This window comes from Erpetoichthys calabaricus, chromosome 15, assembly GCF_900747795.2.
Source record: "Erpetoichthys calabaricus chromosome 15, fErpCal1.3, whole genome shotgun sequence".
NCBI classification, from domain to species: Eukaryota; Metazoa; Chordata; class Cladistia; order Polypteriformes; family Polypteridae; genus Erpetoichthys; species Erpetoichthys calabaricus.
The window spans coordinates 27,071,241-27,088,082 of NC_041408.2; the positions used below are offsets into that span (position 1 = coordinate 27,071,241).

Sequence of the window (16,842 nt, forward strand, 5' to 3'; positions counted from 1 at the left end):
TTATGGTACATACTGAGGCCCCTAATCGTACAATGGCGTGAGGCTGTGATGCCAATGGTTCCCCACCGCTCTTATACCTCATTCTGTAGGCCAAGAGGAGTAACCTGCTTAAACCAACAGTAACACCAAGGGCTCACAGTGGGATAGCAAAAAGAAAAAGTACAAAGAAAAGCGTAGAGAGTGTTGGTCATGATGGTTCATGCCATTAAAATAGAAACAAACACCCGATAGGCATTTACACATGGTGTCCCATCCAGGGTTGGTTCCACCTATGCCATAGTCTGCTTGAGTCGACAGCTCCGATTTCAGGTTTGAGGCCAATGAGGCCTCCCTAATTCTTGCAGTTTGGGGGGTCCCAATACATTTACTCTCACACACTGACATAGAGCAAAATCCATGAAGTTTAGCGATGGCGGAGATTGGGCTTTCATCCAGACCCACCTGGCCATCTTCTAAAGGCAAAAAACTTTCAAATACAGTGGAACCTCGGTTCACGAACGTCTCGGTACACGTACAACTCGGTTTACGACCAAAAAGTTTGCCAAACTTTTGCCTCGGTTCACGACCACACACTCGGTATACGAACAAGCCAGGTTCCCTTTCGGTTTGTTCATGTTCAGTCTCTCCCTGTGCATTTCCTGTGCATCGAGCAAGCGAGAGAGCGAGACAGCGCAACACACACACGCACACACAGAGGCAGAGGCACACACACAGGCAGCGTGAGACAGAGAGCCGCGCACACACACAGGAGTGCTCTAGAGAGACACACTGTGAGCTGCGAAGCTGATCGCACCCCCAGAGAATACAGACGCCCCTGGGAAAACCCCTAAGAAACACAGACAGACTACCTTCACATTCCTCCTTTCCCTTCTTGCCGGCTCTGTCGCGTAATATGCCTCTCGCGCGGTGCTCCGCCTTCTTAAAAAGCCTGCACGGGCTTCTTTCAGTTTGTTAGATTGGTTGCTTGCTTCTCCTTCTTTCTCTCTCAGACAATCTGTGCTCCTGGCGGAGCTGTCATCTCTGACTTGTCATGGAGCACGTTTAAACTGTTGAAAAGAGACAAATGTTTGTTTGCAGTGCTTTGAATAAAGTTCCTTTTTTTCTACAACCTCCTGTGTCTCTGTGCAAATCTGTGACCCAAGCGTGACAACACACACAGGCGCTCCAGGCTCGCAAAAGAGAGACGCACGCGCACACACAGGCGGGGGAGAGAGAGGCGCACGCGCACACACAGGCGGGGGAGAGAGAGGTGCGCGCACACACAGGCGGGGGAGAGAGAGGCGCGCGCGCGCACACAGGACCGCGCTAGAGAGACACACACACAGTAGTGATGGGAAGTTCGGATCATTTTACCAACTCGGACCTTTGAGTCTCGTTCAGCAAAATGAACGAATCTTTTTTCGTGTCATTTCGTTCATTTTAGCAAAATATAATTAAAATGTTACCTGTTACCTCCCTAACACATCTACTGCTTACACAAATGTTGATCACACTACAAACAAGACAAAACTATAATGCTATAAGAAACAGAAAATATTAATTCATTGTTTACCTGGGTCTTTAGTCTATGATTCGCTACTACTGAGCCGGTAAGTGGTCACGTGACAAAAGAACGAACAACTCGAAAGACTCGAGGAATGAACTAATCAATTCTCTTTCCGGCTCAGACTGAGTTGGTTAAGCTTATGGGGCTGTCACGTGATGAACGAACGACTCGAAAAGCCCGAAGACTCGAAAAAACTATAGAAAGTTGCGCAAATGCGCAGGCGCGACTGAACGAATCACTCCCACGAGACGACTCGTTCTTCCCGAGTCACATTAAAGATTCGTTCAAAATGAACGAATCGTTCAAGAACGACCCATCACTAACACACAGGCGCTCCAGGCTCGCAAAAGAGAGACGCACGCACACACACACATACAGGCGGGGGAGAGAGCGAGGGACGCATAAGGTAGAGAAGGCTTGTTTTTGTTTTCACTTCTGTTTGCAGTGATCGGTTCGTAGCCTGCATTGTTGCAATGTTACTTTTCTTGGTGGTTTATTAAATTACGGATTTTTCAAATGTTCATTTTTTTCCCTGTGCTTAAAACTCATTAAAAAAGTGTTTTTAGAGAGCGGTTCCTAGCACTATAGCGCGAACTATTGCAGTGTTAGTTTTCTCTGTTGTTGAAGGTTTTCTCAGTGTTATTCAATGTTTTTACATTTAGTTTACCATTACGCTGTGCATTATATGGTATAATTAACTATATTTGTGCTTAAAAACTAAAAAATATATATATTTACATACAGTTCGTACGGTCTGGAACGGATTAATTGTATTTACATACAATCCTATAGGAGAAATTGCTTCGGTTCACGACCAACTCGGTTTACGACCAGAGTTTTGGAACGAATTATGGTCGTGAACCGAGGTTCCATTGTAAAGGGTTCGATACAGGAGAACGTAGGGTGACATGACACCTTTTATTGGCTAACTAAATAGATTACAAATGCAAACTTTCGAGGCAGCTAAGGCCCCTTCATCAGGGTTTGTCAGAGACGGCGCTGTGCCTGGCCAGTTTGTTGCAATATGAGGGAAAACTGCTGTGGTGTTACCATAATAAAAATGAAACATTTTGAGTTGGGTGTTTCTATTCACTTATTTTTGTTCCCATACTACATTTTGTTGTATCTGTCTGTGTCTGGGCCTGGCTGGTCTTTCAGCACATCTTTATTAAAGGGCTGATGGTCAGTGTGGAGGTTATCCTGAGGTAATCGGGCAACTCTGAAATCTTACTCTGGTACTGCAGAAAAAATTAGATATGGAGAATGTTATCACTTAGGATATGTTAAACTTAGGCATATACATGGCTGTGCAGTCTGCAAGAAAAACCACGCCAATGTTACACGGAAAAGCTGCTCTTCTTAACGTACAGTATGTAGCTGAAACGCTATTTGTCAAAGACCCCTGGAGCTTTGCATGGACCGTTTCCTTTCCCTCTGAAGCTGAACACCAACTTGTTTTAAAGCATGAGCCAATCTCCCATAGGCCTCTGCACACTGCTGCTGACTACTAGGCATTGAAGTCCTCTCACTAGCACAGCCACAGGATCATCCCAGTCACGGGCTCATTTATTGAACGACTAAACACTGCAGCGCCTGTGTGGGGTTCTCATTAATTTGTGTCCTAAGAAAGTGTGTGCCCTCTTTCTTCCTGATTTTAAAGGATGTGGACTGCTGCCACTCAAACCTCTGGTCCTGCCTGATGAGAGCTCTGTGTGCTCCATCACAATAGAATGGACCTACGAGTGATTTATAACATCGGACGACGCAATACACCCTTTTCTCATTGTCTTCGTTAGCCTAAAAATACCCAAAATATTTATCTCTGTTTTCAAAAATTAATATATATGTTTGTGGGGGGGGGGGGGGATTCTTTCTGTCTGGAGGCCACCCCACTTTGCAAGGGTTACAGTGCGTCCCCTGAGTCACTAGTTTGGTTACTGTTTGAATGATAAGAAGGTCAGCATCTTGTAATCTCACTGTTGGGGGCAGTGGGGGGGGGGGGTGGGAAGGCTAAGCCACTTACAACTCAGTATGCCAAATGGAGGATTTTAAAGTTGCTGCTAAACATAACTGGAAGCATCTACAGCCATCCATATTACTAACCAAAGGTTATGGACGCAGGGCATATCGAAGCGCACGCGCACTGCCGCACTGCAACGAGCCTGCCCATAGCTAACGACACAGCCACAGAAAACACACCCGCTAGACAAATGAAGCGCACGAAACAGCTCCCAGGCAAAGTAGTCACGGCTCAAAAACGAAACAGCTCAACTAACGGAAATACAAATCTGAGCCCATAGCTAACAACACAGCCACGGAGAACACAAAAACGAAACGAGAAGGTTATGGACGCATGGCGCAGGGCGGCACTGTAACGAGCCCACCCTTAGCTAATGACACAGCCCCAGAAAACACGCCTACCAGTGTGATCGCCACTGCAACGAGCCCGCCCATAGCTAACGACACAGCCACAGAAAACACACCCGCTAGACAATGAAGCGCACGAAACAGCTCCCAGGCAAAGGAGTCACGGCTCAAAAACGAAACAGCTCAACTAACGGAAATACAAATCTGAGCCCATAGCTAACAACACAGCCACGGAGAACACAAAAACGAAACGAGAAGGTTATGGACGCATGGCGCAGGGCGGCACTGTAACGAGCCCACCCTTAGCTAATGACACAGCCCCAGAAAACACGCCTACCAGTGTGATCGCCACTGCAACGAGCCCGCCCATAGCTAACGACACAGCCACAGAAAACACACCCGCTAGACAATGAAGCGCACGAAACAGCTCCCAGGCAAAGGAGTCACGGCTCAAAAACGAAACAGCTCAACTAACGGAAATACAAATCTGAGCCCATAGCTAACAACACAGCCACGGAGAAAACAAAAACGAAACGATTCAGCGCATATGTGAATCACATTACTGTATTACAGTACGGAATCCCCAGACGTCCAGACTACACAGCATATTTGAATCACATTACAGTATTACAGTAATACATTATTAACAGTCCAGCCACAGAAAACACAGATACGACACCAGATGGAAAAAAACAATAAACGAACGCTCCGTCTCACACACAAACCGCTTTAGTTCAAACCAGAGTCAGTAGGTGGCGCCCAAACAACATGGATAAAAACAATGAACGATGGCGCCCACACAAAGAAACCACTTTAGTTCAAATGGGATTATTGAATTAAATGGAAACTTTACCATGCCTACGACCTGTGAACTAAACCTGAGGTAAAGCGTGCACGCCAGGGAGTACAGCCGCCTGGACGCGACCGACCACACCACCGCATATACGACGACACAGCCATAAAAAAACAAAAACGAGACTGCATGAAGAAAAACAATAACAGAAGCGCGTTGAAATGAACTGTCCCAGGACGCACCCACCCTCCATGATTTCATCACGCACCAGCTTCCCCCCTGGGAATGGCCCATACTGCTTTCGCGTATCTTGACAAATATTGCAACGGATTGGAACAGTGCACCCTGAGCCAAATCACCACCGCAAATGTGCCCAAATGTACGTGTTACATCTGTAGGACGCAGTATATCAACCACAGAGCTAATAATGAGAAACGTAGCTGAAGTCATAAGCAATCACCCATTAGCAAACTCTATGAAAATGCTACATGAGGTTGAAAGAGAAGCCAATGCAAAAGCAGAGGCGGACGGTGTGGCACCAACTACAATTGCCGTAGTGCTAATAAAGGACAAAGAACGGGATCCGAGACGATACAATGTTCCCATCGTTAATGAAGTGGCAATTGTGTTTCAAAGTGATGACGGTGAGCCTCCGTTTCACCGCGATATTGTCATGCATTTACGTCCTGATGGAAACAAGGCGCCTACAACGCGCTTCTGAAACACCCACAACCACATGAGTCACAGCTCCAAAAAGAAACCGCTTTAGTACAAATATGTTTATTTAATTAAATGACATTTCCCAGGACGCACCCACCCTCCATGAGGTGATTGCCATTCTTGGATTTGCGATTCTTTCGGGAATCGCGGGCTTGCTGGTTTATAAAGAGTTGTGTTCCTGCCTTGTGATTTGGGCAGGGTTTTTAATTAACCGAGGAGTCGTAATAGACCATGTTGAACAGCCTCTTTGGAAAGCACTGCAGTAATCAGTTCTGCTTTCTTTAAATGAATAACAAACTTCAGCCTGGTAAGAGAGACCACCTCAATTATTGTGCGTTTCTCAGCTTGATGACTTGGGCCTCTTGTATTGTAGTAATGTGAGGATCTGTGTGAGTGATAACACCTGAATTCCCATTGGACTCAGCAAAGCTAAGGACGTGGCTTAGACATGTGGCAGAATATTGTTGCTTACGCGATAACAGGTTTTTATGGGGGTTTTTACACAATTAAGAACAAGTAGTTGTCAGACAAAAATTCTGACTCAATGAAACTCAATTATAGACACAAAAGGGGAAAATATGTGGCATTGGAGGGGTTGGACATCCCAGAATGCTATGCAGCACTGCATCTACTAACTGGACGTTCATTTTGCTGCACATTGATTGACCTGTTCCTGCCTTGTGTTATATGTAAAAGAAACCTGTAAAAAGCAATATGTCAACATCAAAACAGTAGGAAAATCCTGCCTAGGGTCCACTGATGTAGATTACGGTAAGTACAAGTCCTTTGTGTGATATGTTTTGAGACCGTCAACAACACACTGGACAGTAGAAGTGCACTTTTCTTATAATTTTTTTTTTCTATTGTTTACACAGGAAAGGGAAGAATGTCAGCGTCGATCTGCTTGATCATTGCGCCCCTTGTCTTATTGCTTCAGTTTCCTAATCAATGTGTGATGATTAATTCACAATGTCGTTGCTATCTCTCGATTCGAGCAATGGTTCCATTTCAGTTCGTTCTGCAACTGCCTTTACAGCTTTTCGTTTGCCATTGTGTTTTTATTTGGGGGTCCCGCCCCACTCATGAATATTGATGAGTTACCTTAGGGGCAAATTGCAAAGCAATATTCATGATTTTTTTTCTGTATGATGTTATTTCTTCCACTAGATGGCAGCAGAATACTGCCCTGAGCACTATTCAGGCTCAGCGGATAATTACGCGCCACCCCAAGTCTAACTCTTGGTTAGCCGTAATGGCACAGAATTTTGAGCCCGAGTCCCACTTGGTGTTAATTGTTTTGATTTTTAGCAGTTGTGTAAACACAGTTAAAGTATAAATGGCCACTACTACTGGCAGCATTTAAGTTACGCCATTTTTTAATTTAGCCCCAGTCACCAATACAGCAATGTGTTAATGGGACAAGACAAACCCACCTCAAAACTTAACAGAACCTCTTTATTACCAGTAACCACTAAATCATGTACTAAGCTATGTTAACAGAAAATCTCAAATGTTAGAATTGTAACTCCACTTGGTACATAGATAGATAGATAGATAGATAGATAGATAGATAGATAGATAGATAGATAGATAGATAGATAGATAGATAGATAGATAGATAGATAGATAGATAGATAGATAGATAGATAGATACTTTATTAATCCCAATGGGAAATTCACATTCTTCAGCAGCAGCATACTGATACAATAAATAATATTAAATTAAAGAATGATAATAATACAGGTGAAAAAAAAAAACAGACAATAACTATGTATAATGTTAAATATTAACGTTTACCCCCCCTGGTGGAATTAAAGAGTCGCATAGTTTGGGGGAGGAACGATCTCCTCAATCTGTCTGTGGAGCAGGACAGTGACAGCAGTCTGTCGCTGAAGCTGCTCTTCTGTCTGGAGATGACATTATTTAGTGGATGCAGTGGATTCTCCATAATTGATAGGAGCCTGCTGAGCGCCCTTCGCTCTGCCACAGATGTTAAACTGTCCAGCTCCATGCCAACAATAGAGCCTGCCTTCCTCACCAGTTTGTCCAGGCGTGAGGCGTCTTTCCTCTTAATGCTGCCTCCCCAGCACACCACTGCGTAGAAGAGGGCGCTCGCCACAACTGTTTGATAGAACATCTGCAGCATCTTATTGCAGATGTTGAAGGAAGCCAGCCTTCTAAGGAAGTATAACCGGCTTTGTCCTCTCTTGCACAGCGCATCAGTATTGGCAGTCCAGTCTAATTTATCATCCAGCTGCACTCCCAGATATTTATAGGTCTGCACCATCTGCACACAGTCACCTTTGATGATCACTGGGTCTATGAGGGGTCTGGGCCTCCTAAAATCCACCACCAGCTCCTTGGTTTTGCTGGTGTTCAGGTGTAGGTGGTTTGAGTCGGACCATTTAACAAAGTCATTGATTAGGTCCCTATACTCCTCCTCCAGCCCATTCCTGATACAGCCCACGATAGCAGTGTCATCAGCGAACTTTTGCACATGGCAGGACTCCGAGTTGTATTGGAAGTCCGATGTATATAGGCTGAACAGGACCGGAGAAAGTACAGTCCCTTGTGGCGCTCCTGTGTTGCTGACCACAATGTCAGACGTGCAGTTCCCAAGACACTCATACTGAAGTCTGTCTTTAAGATAGTCCACGATCCATGCCACTAGGTATGAATCTAATCCCATCTCTGTCAGCTTGTGCCTAAGGAGCAGAGGTTGGATTGTGTTGAAGGCGCTAGAGAAGTCTAGAAACATAATTCTTACAGCACCACTGCCTCTGTCCAAGTGAGAGAGGGATCGGTGTAGCATATAGATGATGGCATCTTCCGCTCCCACCTTCTCCTGATATGCAAACTGCAGAGGGTCAAGGGCGTGTTGAACCTGTGGCCTAAGGTGGTGAAGCAGCAGCCTCTTCATGGTCTTCATCACATGTGATGTCAGAGCAACAGGCCGAAAGTCATTCAGCTCACTAGGACGTGATACCTTTGGGACTGGGGTGATACAAGATGTTTTCCAAAGCCTCGGGACTCTCCCCTGTTCCAGGCTCAGGTTGAAGATGCGCTGTAGAGGACCCCCCAGCTCCGATGCACAGACCTTCAGCAGTCGTGGCGATACTCCATCTGGACCCGCTGCTTTGCTGGCACGAAGTCTCCTCAGCTCTCTGCTCACTTGCGCTGTTGTTATTATGGGTGGGGATGTTTTTCCTATGCTGGTATCAGCAGAAGGATGTGTGGAGGGTGCAGTACTCCGAGGTGAGAGTGAGAGTGGGTTAGGGTGGTCAAACCTGTTAAAAAAGTTGTTCATTTGGTTTGCTCTCTTCACGTCTCTCTCAATGGTGGTACCCCGCTTCGAGCTGCAGCCAGTGATGATCTTCATCCCATCCCACACTTCCTTCATACTGTTATTCTGCAACTTCTGCTCCAGCTTTCTCCTGTACTGCTCCTTCGCCGCCCTGAGTTGGACTCGGAGTTCCTTCTGCACGCGCTTGAGCTCATGCGCCTCAAAGCATTCTGAGAGAACCAACCCCTCCAGCACCACAGTCTCCTGTAGTCTGATAGACACATACAGCTGAGAGCAGTCAGGATAGACCTAAAGATTGTTCCAGATGTCCTCTCCTAAACCCCTCGTGAATTGGACTAAGCTGGTCCAAGAATGTTTAGTTGCCTCTTAACGTCAAGGCAGCACAGTGGTGTCTATGTTTGTTTGCATGTTCTCTCCCAGTCCCCATGGGGCTTTCTGTAAGTGAACTTTATTTGGCAACATTAACTTGCCCTGATATGGATGTTTCAGGGGCAGCACTGCCAGGATAGTGTTTACCTCATTCCCAACCCTTTCTTGGAAAAAGCAGACTCAGGTAATTTGATGGATGGATGTCATGATGGCAGACGAGTTCTTATAAGGGATACTCTTTAAGCAGCTGAAGAGAACAATGGCCATTAGAGTACTGCCATTAGGCTTCTGCTCATATTGATGATGATGTTATGGTGAAGACATCAGCTACCTAAGATCAGAGCGTCTCAGGCCTGCATAACAGACTGGTTGTTATGTTTGATCCTTGAGTCAAGTATGTTTCCTTTATTCTAAAGTTTTTGTTAGTTTTCTAATATTGATTTTCATTTTGCCGTTTCTAGATTGTTTTTGTCTCTGTTAGTATTGTATTGTTTCCTTATTCTGTGTTTATGTATTATATAGAGAGTATATTTGTGATCAGTATATACTGTATGAAGTTTATATTCTGTCTCTGAAGTTTATTTGGCTGAGGTCCTTCGGAGAAGCAGGGTCCATGGATTGTGAGTATTGTTCAGACCTCTGCTTTCCGGGTAGGTTTTGCACTGTTTCTGGATTTTGGACTCGCTGTTTTCTTTTTGGGTTTCTTTTGTTAGGCAAACCCTTTCTGCCTTACATTTGCTCTTTTTTCCCTAACTTGCCCTTTGTGCTTCTCTTTTGATTGTTTAAATAAATTCTTGATAACTAAAGGAACCAAGTTTGCTTTTACCCATTAAGGCAGAGGTAAATGGTCATTCTCTCCCCCAGAGTATTTTTGAAAACCTTCAGCCCATATTGGACCTGTGCCTTTTGAGTTTGGGGCGAGGTGTCCTGGTCTGGCTTGTGTTTCATTTGTGGCCCACTCACCCTTTTAGTTATTTTGGTGTAGCTGATTCCGGAAACGCCTGATGATTGTAACGTCTTACACTGGAAGATATAAGAAACAAAATTTCAACCTTTTTTTTTCTTCTGTATTGTGCTCCTCACTAGTGCAGTAGCATTGTGACAAATTTTCATGTAAAATGCAAGTATAAATTTTACAAATTATTAAATACACAAGTAGTACACCTAAAGACATAGATTTCTTTAAACCCACAAGAAAAAAAATGAAAGTGATTTACTGTACATAAATGTAGGCCAGCAGTGTCAGTCTATTAATTGATTCGTTCATTAACCCTGTGGTGAGCCCACCCAAACAATGGACCACATTCTCTGTGAATGTTCCTGAGGCCCTACGTGCACCGGTGGAGATCTTAAGGATGCTAATGACGCCACTCTTATCTGGATACAGCAGTGGCGTGATAAGACATGATGATGAATTAACTGTTAGCCTGTGGCCAGTTGACAACAGAATCAAGTAAAGACTTACCTGTGGTGACAACTGGAGAGCAAAAACCTTTCCAACGTCTCATCTTATATGTAAACGTCTACACGTGGGGGTGCGTGTGTCTGTCCTGCCCAGAAGTGAGAGGTGGAGTCGGGGTAAGGGCCTCTGAGGAAACAGAAAACTCGATTAGCCGCTAATAACACAAGTGAGGCCAGCATGTCAGCAAAATGAAACCTCAGAAGAAAGACAAAGTCGCTTAGCCGCTAACATCGGCAGACCGGTATCCCTTTTACTTTTTCTCCCACCGCTAATGCACAAGCGATGTGAGCACATCGGCAAAACAAATCCTCCTAGCAGAGAGATGCCCTGAGTAGTTCCTGTCAATTATCTGACATCTCTACATTTCAATTTTTTTTTGATGATTTCAATAGTTTTTAGGACCATCACAGGCTTACACAGCTAGTAGTGGATAATATAAGAAATCTGTAATGAAACAAATTGTTTTTTGAAGTCTACGTGAAACAGAAACTGTATTCTCTGTTAAGACATCTGATAACAAATACCAATTTGCACATTTCTTCTTCTTCTTCTTGTTATTATATGAACTTTTTGAGAAGAGCTTCAGCGAGACCCTGAACTCCCAGTTCAGTCACCTGAAAGTGTCACAATGTGTTGGCCAAACTGGCATTAGTGTTGTGACTGGATGTGCAGGAAGTTCACCATTTTAAAGAATAAATCCAAAGCCTCCCCTTGACCTCCCGCGGTCCCAGCAGGGGTGGTACTGTTTCCCAGTTTTATTTTTAATTCACACAGCGTTAATACAAAAGCAGAAGTAGTGTCTCTCTTGCTATGAGCCCAAATAAATGTTTTCTTCACACCATTTTCCTGAACATATGGTGTACGTTGCAGTGCAGGCATAGCCGTGGCCACTACAGGATATAAGAGAATTCTATTTTAAAAATAGTAAGAGCGATTAAGCAAATGTAGAGTGTGTATGTTCTCCCCATGTGTGGGTTTTGTTGGGAGTTTTCTGCTCACATCCCCAAGACGTGCATGTTAAGTTTAAGGGCAAGTCCACTTTAACCCCCTGTGGTTGTGCGTTTGTTTAAGCCCCTAATGGACTGACGTGCCCATCCAGGTTTGGATTCTTCATTAATCCTGTTGGAAAAGGCTTGGGCTCCATTAAGCACGTTTGAGAATGAGAATAAAATTAATAATAACAGGTACTAGATAGTAAAACCATTTACCAGCTCTGAAATGCTAAGCGTGAGATGGGCGCTGTCTGTGGTACTGAAGTGGGCAATAGGGCTCTGCCAAGTGTCTGTCAGGCAGCCTAACGTAGATGGAAGACAGGAAGCTGGAAGTGCTCAGGAAGCTCACTTTCTTCAAAGTTCTTATTTTATATAGTAAACATGCTTCAGCTTATCTAATTCTTTCTGTTGGAAATGCAGGAGTGGAAAATGACTACCTGGCAAAATGTTCAAGATGCTGTTGTCAGTTTCTGAATGAGAGTGCATCCGAGGTTTTTACAGACCCCTTTGTGGAGAGATTGTCCTTCACACATATTTCCGATAGACTGAGCTATCAACAGTCTCAAACTATACAGAGAGCTACCGCCATGCAGCTAGTCCTATCAATCCGAGTCCATTATCTGGTCTTCTCTTTCCCAGCGAGGTCTGATTGCATTTGATTTCTGTTCATTTCTCTCGTCTCGTGTTCTCTTCTGGGTGGCTTTCACTGCTTTCCATTTGTTTGGTTTCAGTTCACCTGCCTTGTCTTGGTCTGGTGCTCCTTGCTGGTTTCTAGTTTGGTTTTGTTTCTACTGAATTGTTTTTGTGTGTTCTCCTCTGTTAATGTCTACCTGTATGATTGCTTTGCTGTCTTCTGGTGTCATTTTCCCCCAATTTGTTAACTTTGTCCTGCGCGCGTCTCTTTGCACTGGTCACGTCTCCTCTGATCTGCGCCGGTCAGGTTTGCTTTTCTGTCTTTTGGGTCCTTCCTGCCTTCTATTCAAGTTTTTTCGGTCTCTTGCCTGATCTGATCTGTCTGATCTGGGCTGTCCTTTTCTGGTTGTCACTGGTTTCTCCTGGTGACATATGGGGCTGAATGTGGATGCAGATTTTGTTCATCAGTCCAATTCGGATTATTTGTGACTAGCACTTTTCAGTGAGGACCAGATCCAAAGTACCAAAGACTCCTATGTAGCGGTCAGGGGCCGCTAAGATTCACACCGTCAAAAATGACGGTGAATTATTTATTTTAATAGAGGAGATCCCAGGGACGTCCCCAGCCTTGGATCGACCCACACACACTCACAACAGAGACCAAATGAAGCGCACTGGGAACATTAAGCAATTAAGTATATAATGCAATTAAATTAACTAAATGAAAACAATAATACCACCCCTGACCCCTTCGGACAGCAAAGTCCATGTAAAAACCAAACCGGATGATATGAGAGGTGACGGAGTAAAGTCCAGCGATCTGTATGTTGAAAGGGTGAAGGAAAACACAGCCCTACCGGTAGGAGGAAGTCGGATGGATGTTTCAGGAGCACTCCTTTTCTTGCGGGATAGCCAATGAATCCAAATACAGTCCTCAGTATACAGGTAGCCAGACGATCGAGATCCCAACAAACGAATACACTCCAGGACACGATGGTTAAATAAGCTCCATTAACAGCAGGCAGTACGTCAGATAAATGCAACACACAACTTACAACAACAAAACAACTTTTTCTCTTTTTGGTCACCTGTCCTCCTTTTAGCCTCATTTGACAACCTTTGACCCTGACAGCCCCTGCATGGACTGCTGGGAGATGCAGTTCTTACTGACTGTAGTACTGCTACACCTATCCACGTCCTATTCACTTCCGTCCTTTTTAAAAATTCTCATTTCTGTGTGTTCATTTCTCAGAAGGTGAAACTGAAGAAGAAGAAGAGGGAGGACACAGTAATCGTGAAAACAAACAAGTGGAAAGTCTGAAAGGTAACCCTTTTCATTCCTCCCCATATGTTATAAATGGTGTGCTCTGATGTTTCTGGGGGTTTTGAAAGCAAACCCTTTGGAGAATCAGCAGAGCTTGTCATACATGCTTGGAAGACAACTCCGCTGTCTCAAATGGAGTGGCAGTCTTCTTTTTGCAGTTGACAAGAGTCCATGATGTCCCAGAGCACCATGTGACAACCTTCCTTCATACAAACAGAGCAAAACCTACCCATAATACCCAGAGGCTTCTGCTTGGTTATCTGTTGTTTTGCTCTTCTCTCATTAGATCTTTTGTATGGTGTAGCTGTCCCATCCTGGAAGGGGTGTAAATTGCAGCCTTACCCTTATTTCCCTCAAACCGTACCTACTGTATTATAAAGCTTAGGCTGTAAACTAAACCCACTGGATCAGCATGAGTGCACCCGAACGTGGCCATCATGTGCAACCTTACTGTCTTCCCCACAAGACTCATTGTGCTTTCTCCCCTCTAGGTGAGGAGGACCAAAGTGATACTGCAGACATCGAAATGGAGAGCCAGGATTTAGGTAAGACCTGATGCTACCTTTCATCATCTCTCATTTGAAAAGTTAATTCAAGAACAAACAAGGTTTATATGGATCCTGAAATCCATTCTGCAGCCAGTCACCTTTCAGGGGTGCCCTTACAGTATGTGACTCCGCGTAGACGTCATCAAGACTGCGATTGAGCAGTGCACATTTGTCTCTTCCATCAGCTCCTCCTGTCTCATTACTGCCTTCACCGACCTCCGCTCCGCTCCGCTTTACTCTTCCATGCTCCCGTCACCCTCATACATTGTAATTTTTTGATAATTTCTCAATTGGTTGCAACATTCAACCCTCGTATTTTACAGATGCATATTGCATTGACTTTCTCACAGGAGCAATAAACCTTTGTGTGCTGTCTGGGGGGGGAGGCTGCTGTATCTCCACGGGTACGATAAAGCAATTTTACCAGTGAATAGCCTTGACCTTTTTCATATATGACACTTAGATCCCCATGAAAATGTCCAAGGCGCCTTCTGTGATTTCCATGACTCCTTAAAGCAAGTGCATTGTGAAAGATGAAATAAAAACAGCTTGGCGTGCGGGCGTGCAGATTTCATCTGCCAGTCAGAAATGCATTCTGCATTCTTATCAGCTGCCCGCTTGTCTCCAGACTGCCTGCATACTTTTTATCGGCTGGCCTCGCATTAGCCACACGTTTTCGTGATTTTGCTCTCAATTCACCCTTGCGTTGATTTTCTGCTGTTCTAAATACATTTGTCACTCCTACATTTAGCAGCTTTCCCAGAACTCTCATGGCGAGAACTGCAACTGGATGTGAAGGATGGTGCACTACTGGCAGGTTTGACGTTAGGCAGACAGATGCTGGATCAAACGTACTTCAAGAGTCTTCAGTCTGCACATAATGCACCCTGCCGATTTAACATGGGCATTATGTGGTTTGTAAAGTTTTTAATTGTATTTTGACTGCGAGCCCATTACACAGCACTCTGAACCTGCACTCGGTGAAGAGCACAGTGCATTGAATTGAATGCATGTCACACCCTGCACACAAATATTTCACACTGGTTTGGTGGCTCACTCTTTATAGCACATGGAGTTGGAACTTCAACATTTCACAGCCAACCTTTACGCTTCCAGTCTTCATATAAATGCAAATTAGAACGTGAATCGGCTCAGCGTGAGTGTCCGTGATGATCTAAAGTTGATTTTACTTGCTCTTCTCCAACAGTCCATGGCCCATGTCATCTAATGTGTAACATTTGAATGCAGGTCAGGAGAAGGTCAACCTGAATGAGACAGAGAATAAAGAAGAGAGTGAAGAGGACACCGCCCAAGTGAACAACGGCCAAGACAGAGAAGGTAGGCCATAACCAGCCCTGCAGAGCGTCACTGCTGCTCTAAAGTGAATTGTAAGGCTTGGAGGGGACAAAGAGATCTGCCTCATGTTGAGGAGATGTTGAATTATGTGCAGGACTTGCACACATTGTACAGTCAGTTTTTGGGAAGAAGGGAGGGAGATGCCACAGGACAAAGGTGTCTGTTTCACCGCCATCCATCAATGTGTGTGTAATACTTGAGCAATAGAACCTGCTAGTTGGGACAGGAAGACATCCAGAAAAGCTAGTTGGGGAAAAAATGGTCCATCACTTCCAAAATGTACGTGTTTTAAGTACGATATATGCACCTTTGTTGGCATGTGCATTTGTACACAGGTGTGTGTGTGTCATGGGAGTCTGACTAAATGGCTCTGTGTGCTCAAGTGTTGATGTGCAGGCACATGTGTGTTTGTGGGTGTCAGTTTCGTATACGGTGCCCTCCATAATGTTTGGGACAAAGACACATTATCTAGCGATTTCCTCCTCTGCTCCACAGTTTAAAATTTCAAATCAAACAATTCAGACGTGAGTAAAGTGCACACTGCAGACTTTCATTTAAGGGCATTTGTACACATTTCAGTCACACAACACTTCTTCTACATTTCAGGACACCGCAATGGCAGGTCTGTTAAAGCCGCTGTCATATATAGTTCTTTGTCGCATGTCCCTCACATGCAGTGACTGCTTGAAGTCTGCAATTCATAGACATCACCAGGTGCTGAGGATCTTCTCTAGTGATGCTCTGCCAAGCCTCTAATGCAGCCATTTTCCGCTCCTGCTTGTTTTGGGGGGCTTTTCCACTTCCGTTTTCTCTTCAGCATATGGAAGGCCTGCTCACTTGGATTTAAATCAGGTGATTAGCTTTGGCATTTAAGAATTTTCCAATTTTTAGCTTTTTTGAAAAACTCTTCTGTTGCCTCAGCAGATCATTATCTTGTTGTAGGATGAAGCTCCACCAATGAAGAGAAGTGTGCCAGGCCATACATGCCCAAGCCATAACACCCCCACCACCATGTTTAACAGATGAAGTTGTCTCCTTTGGATCTCGGGCAGTTCCTTTTGGTCTGAACACATTGTTCTTGCCATCATTCTGATCAGATTCATCTTTGTCATGTCCACAAGATCTGTTTCCATATCTGCCCTCCTGAAGACTTTCTGATCCATTAGACAGGCGTTTGGGGCTTTTTCTTGACCATACTGAGAATTCTCCTGTCGTCAGCAGTGGAGGTCTTCCTTGGCCTACCAGTCCCTTTGTGATTACTGAGCTCACCAGTGTGTTCTTTCTCCTTCATGATATCCCAGACAGTTGACTTAGGTCATCCTAAGGTTTAACTGGTGTCTCGAATGGTTTTATTCTTGTTTTTCATCCTCATAATGGCTTCTTTGACTTTCACTGGCACAGCTCTTGTCCTCATGTCGAATAACGGC

General features: G+C 44.5%; 1 protein-coding gene across 4 annotated transcripts in view; it reads left to right on the top strand.

Moving 5' to 3' along the window:
• The window catches only part of macrod2 (mono-ADP ribosylhydrolase 2), a 1,343,630-nt gene that overhangs the window by 1,293,431 nt on the left and 33,357 nt on the right, over positions 1-16,842 (top strand). For 3 of the 4 annotated variants that reach the window (XM_028820323.2, XM_051919692.1, XM_028820325.2), the window contains 3 exons: positions 13,440-13,511; positions 14,003-14,056; positions 15,308-15,397. In XM_028820323.2, coding sequence (XP_028676156.1) covers positions 13,440-13,511; positions 14,003-14,056; positions 15,308-15,397 — 216 coding nt within the window. The remainder of the gene's footprint in view (positions 1-13,439; positions 13,512-14,002; positions 14,057-15,307; positions 15,398-16,842) is intronic. The other variant, XM_028820324.2, reaches the window with a different exon arrangement.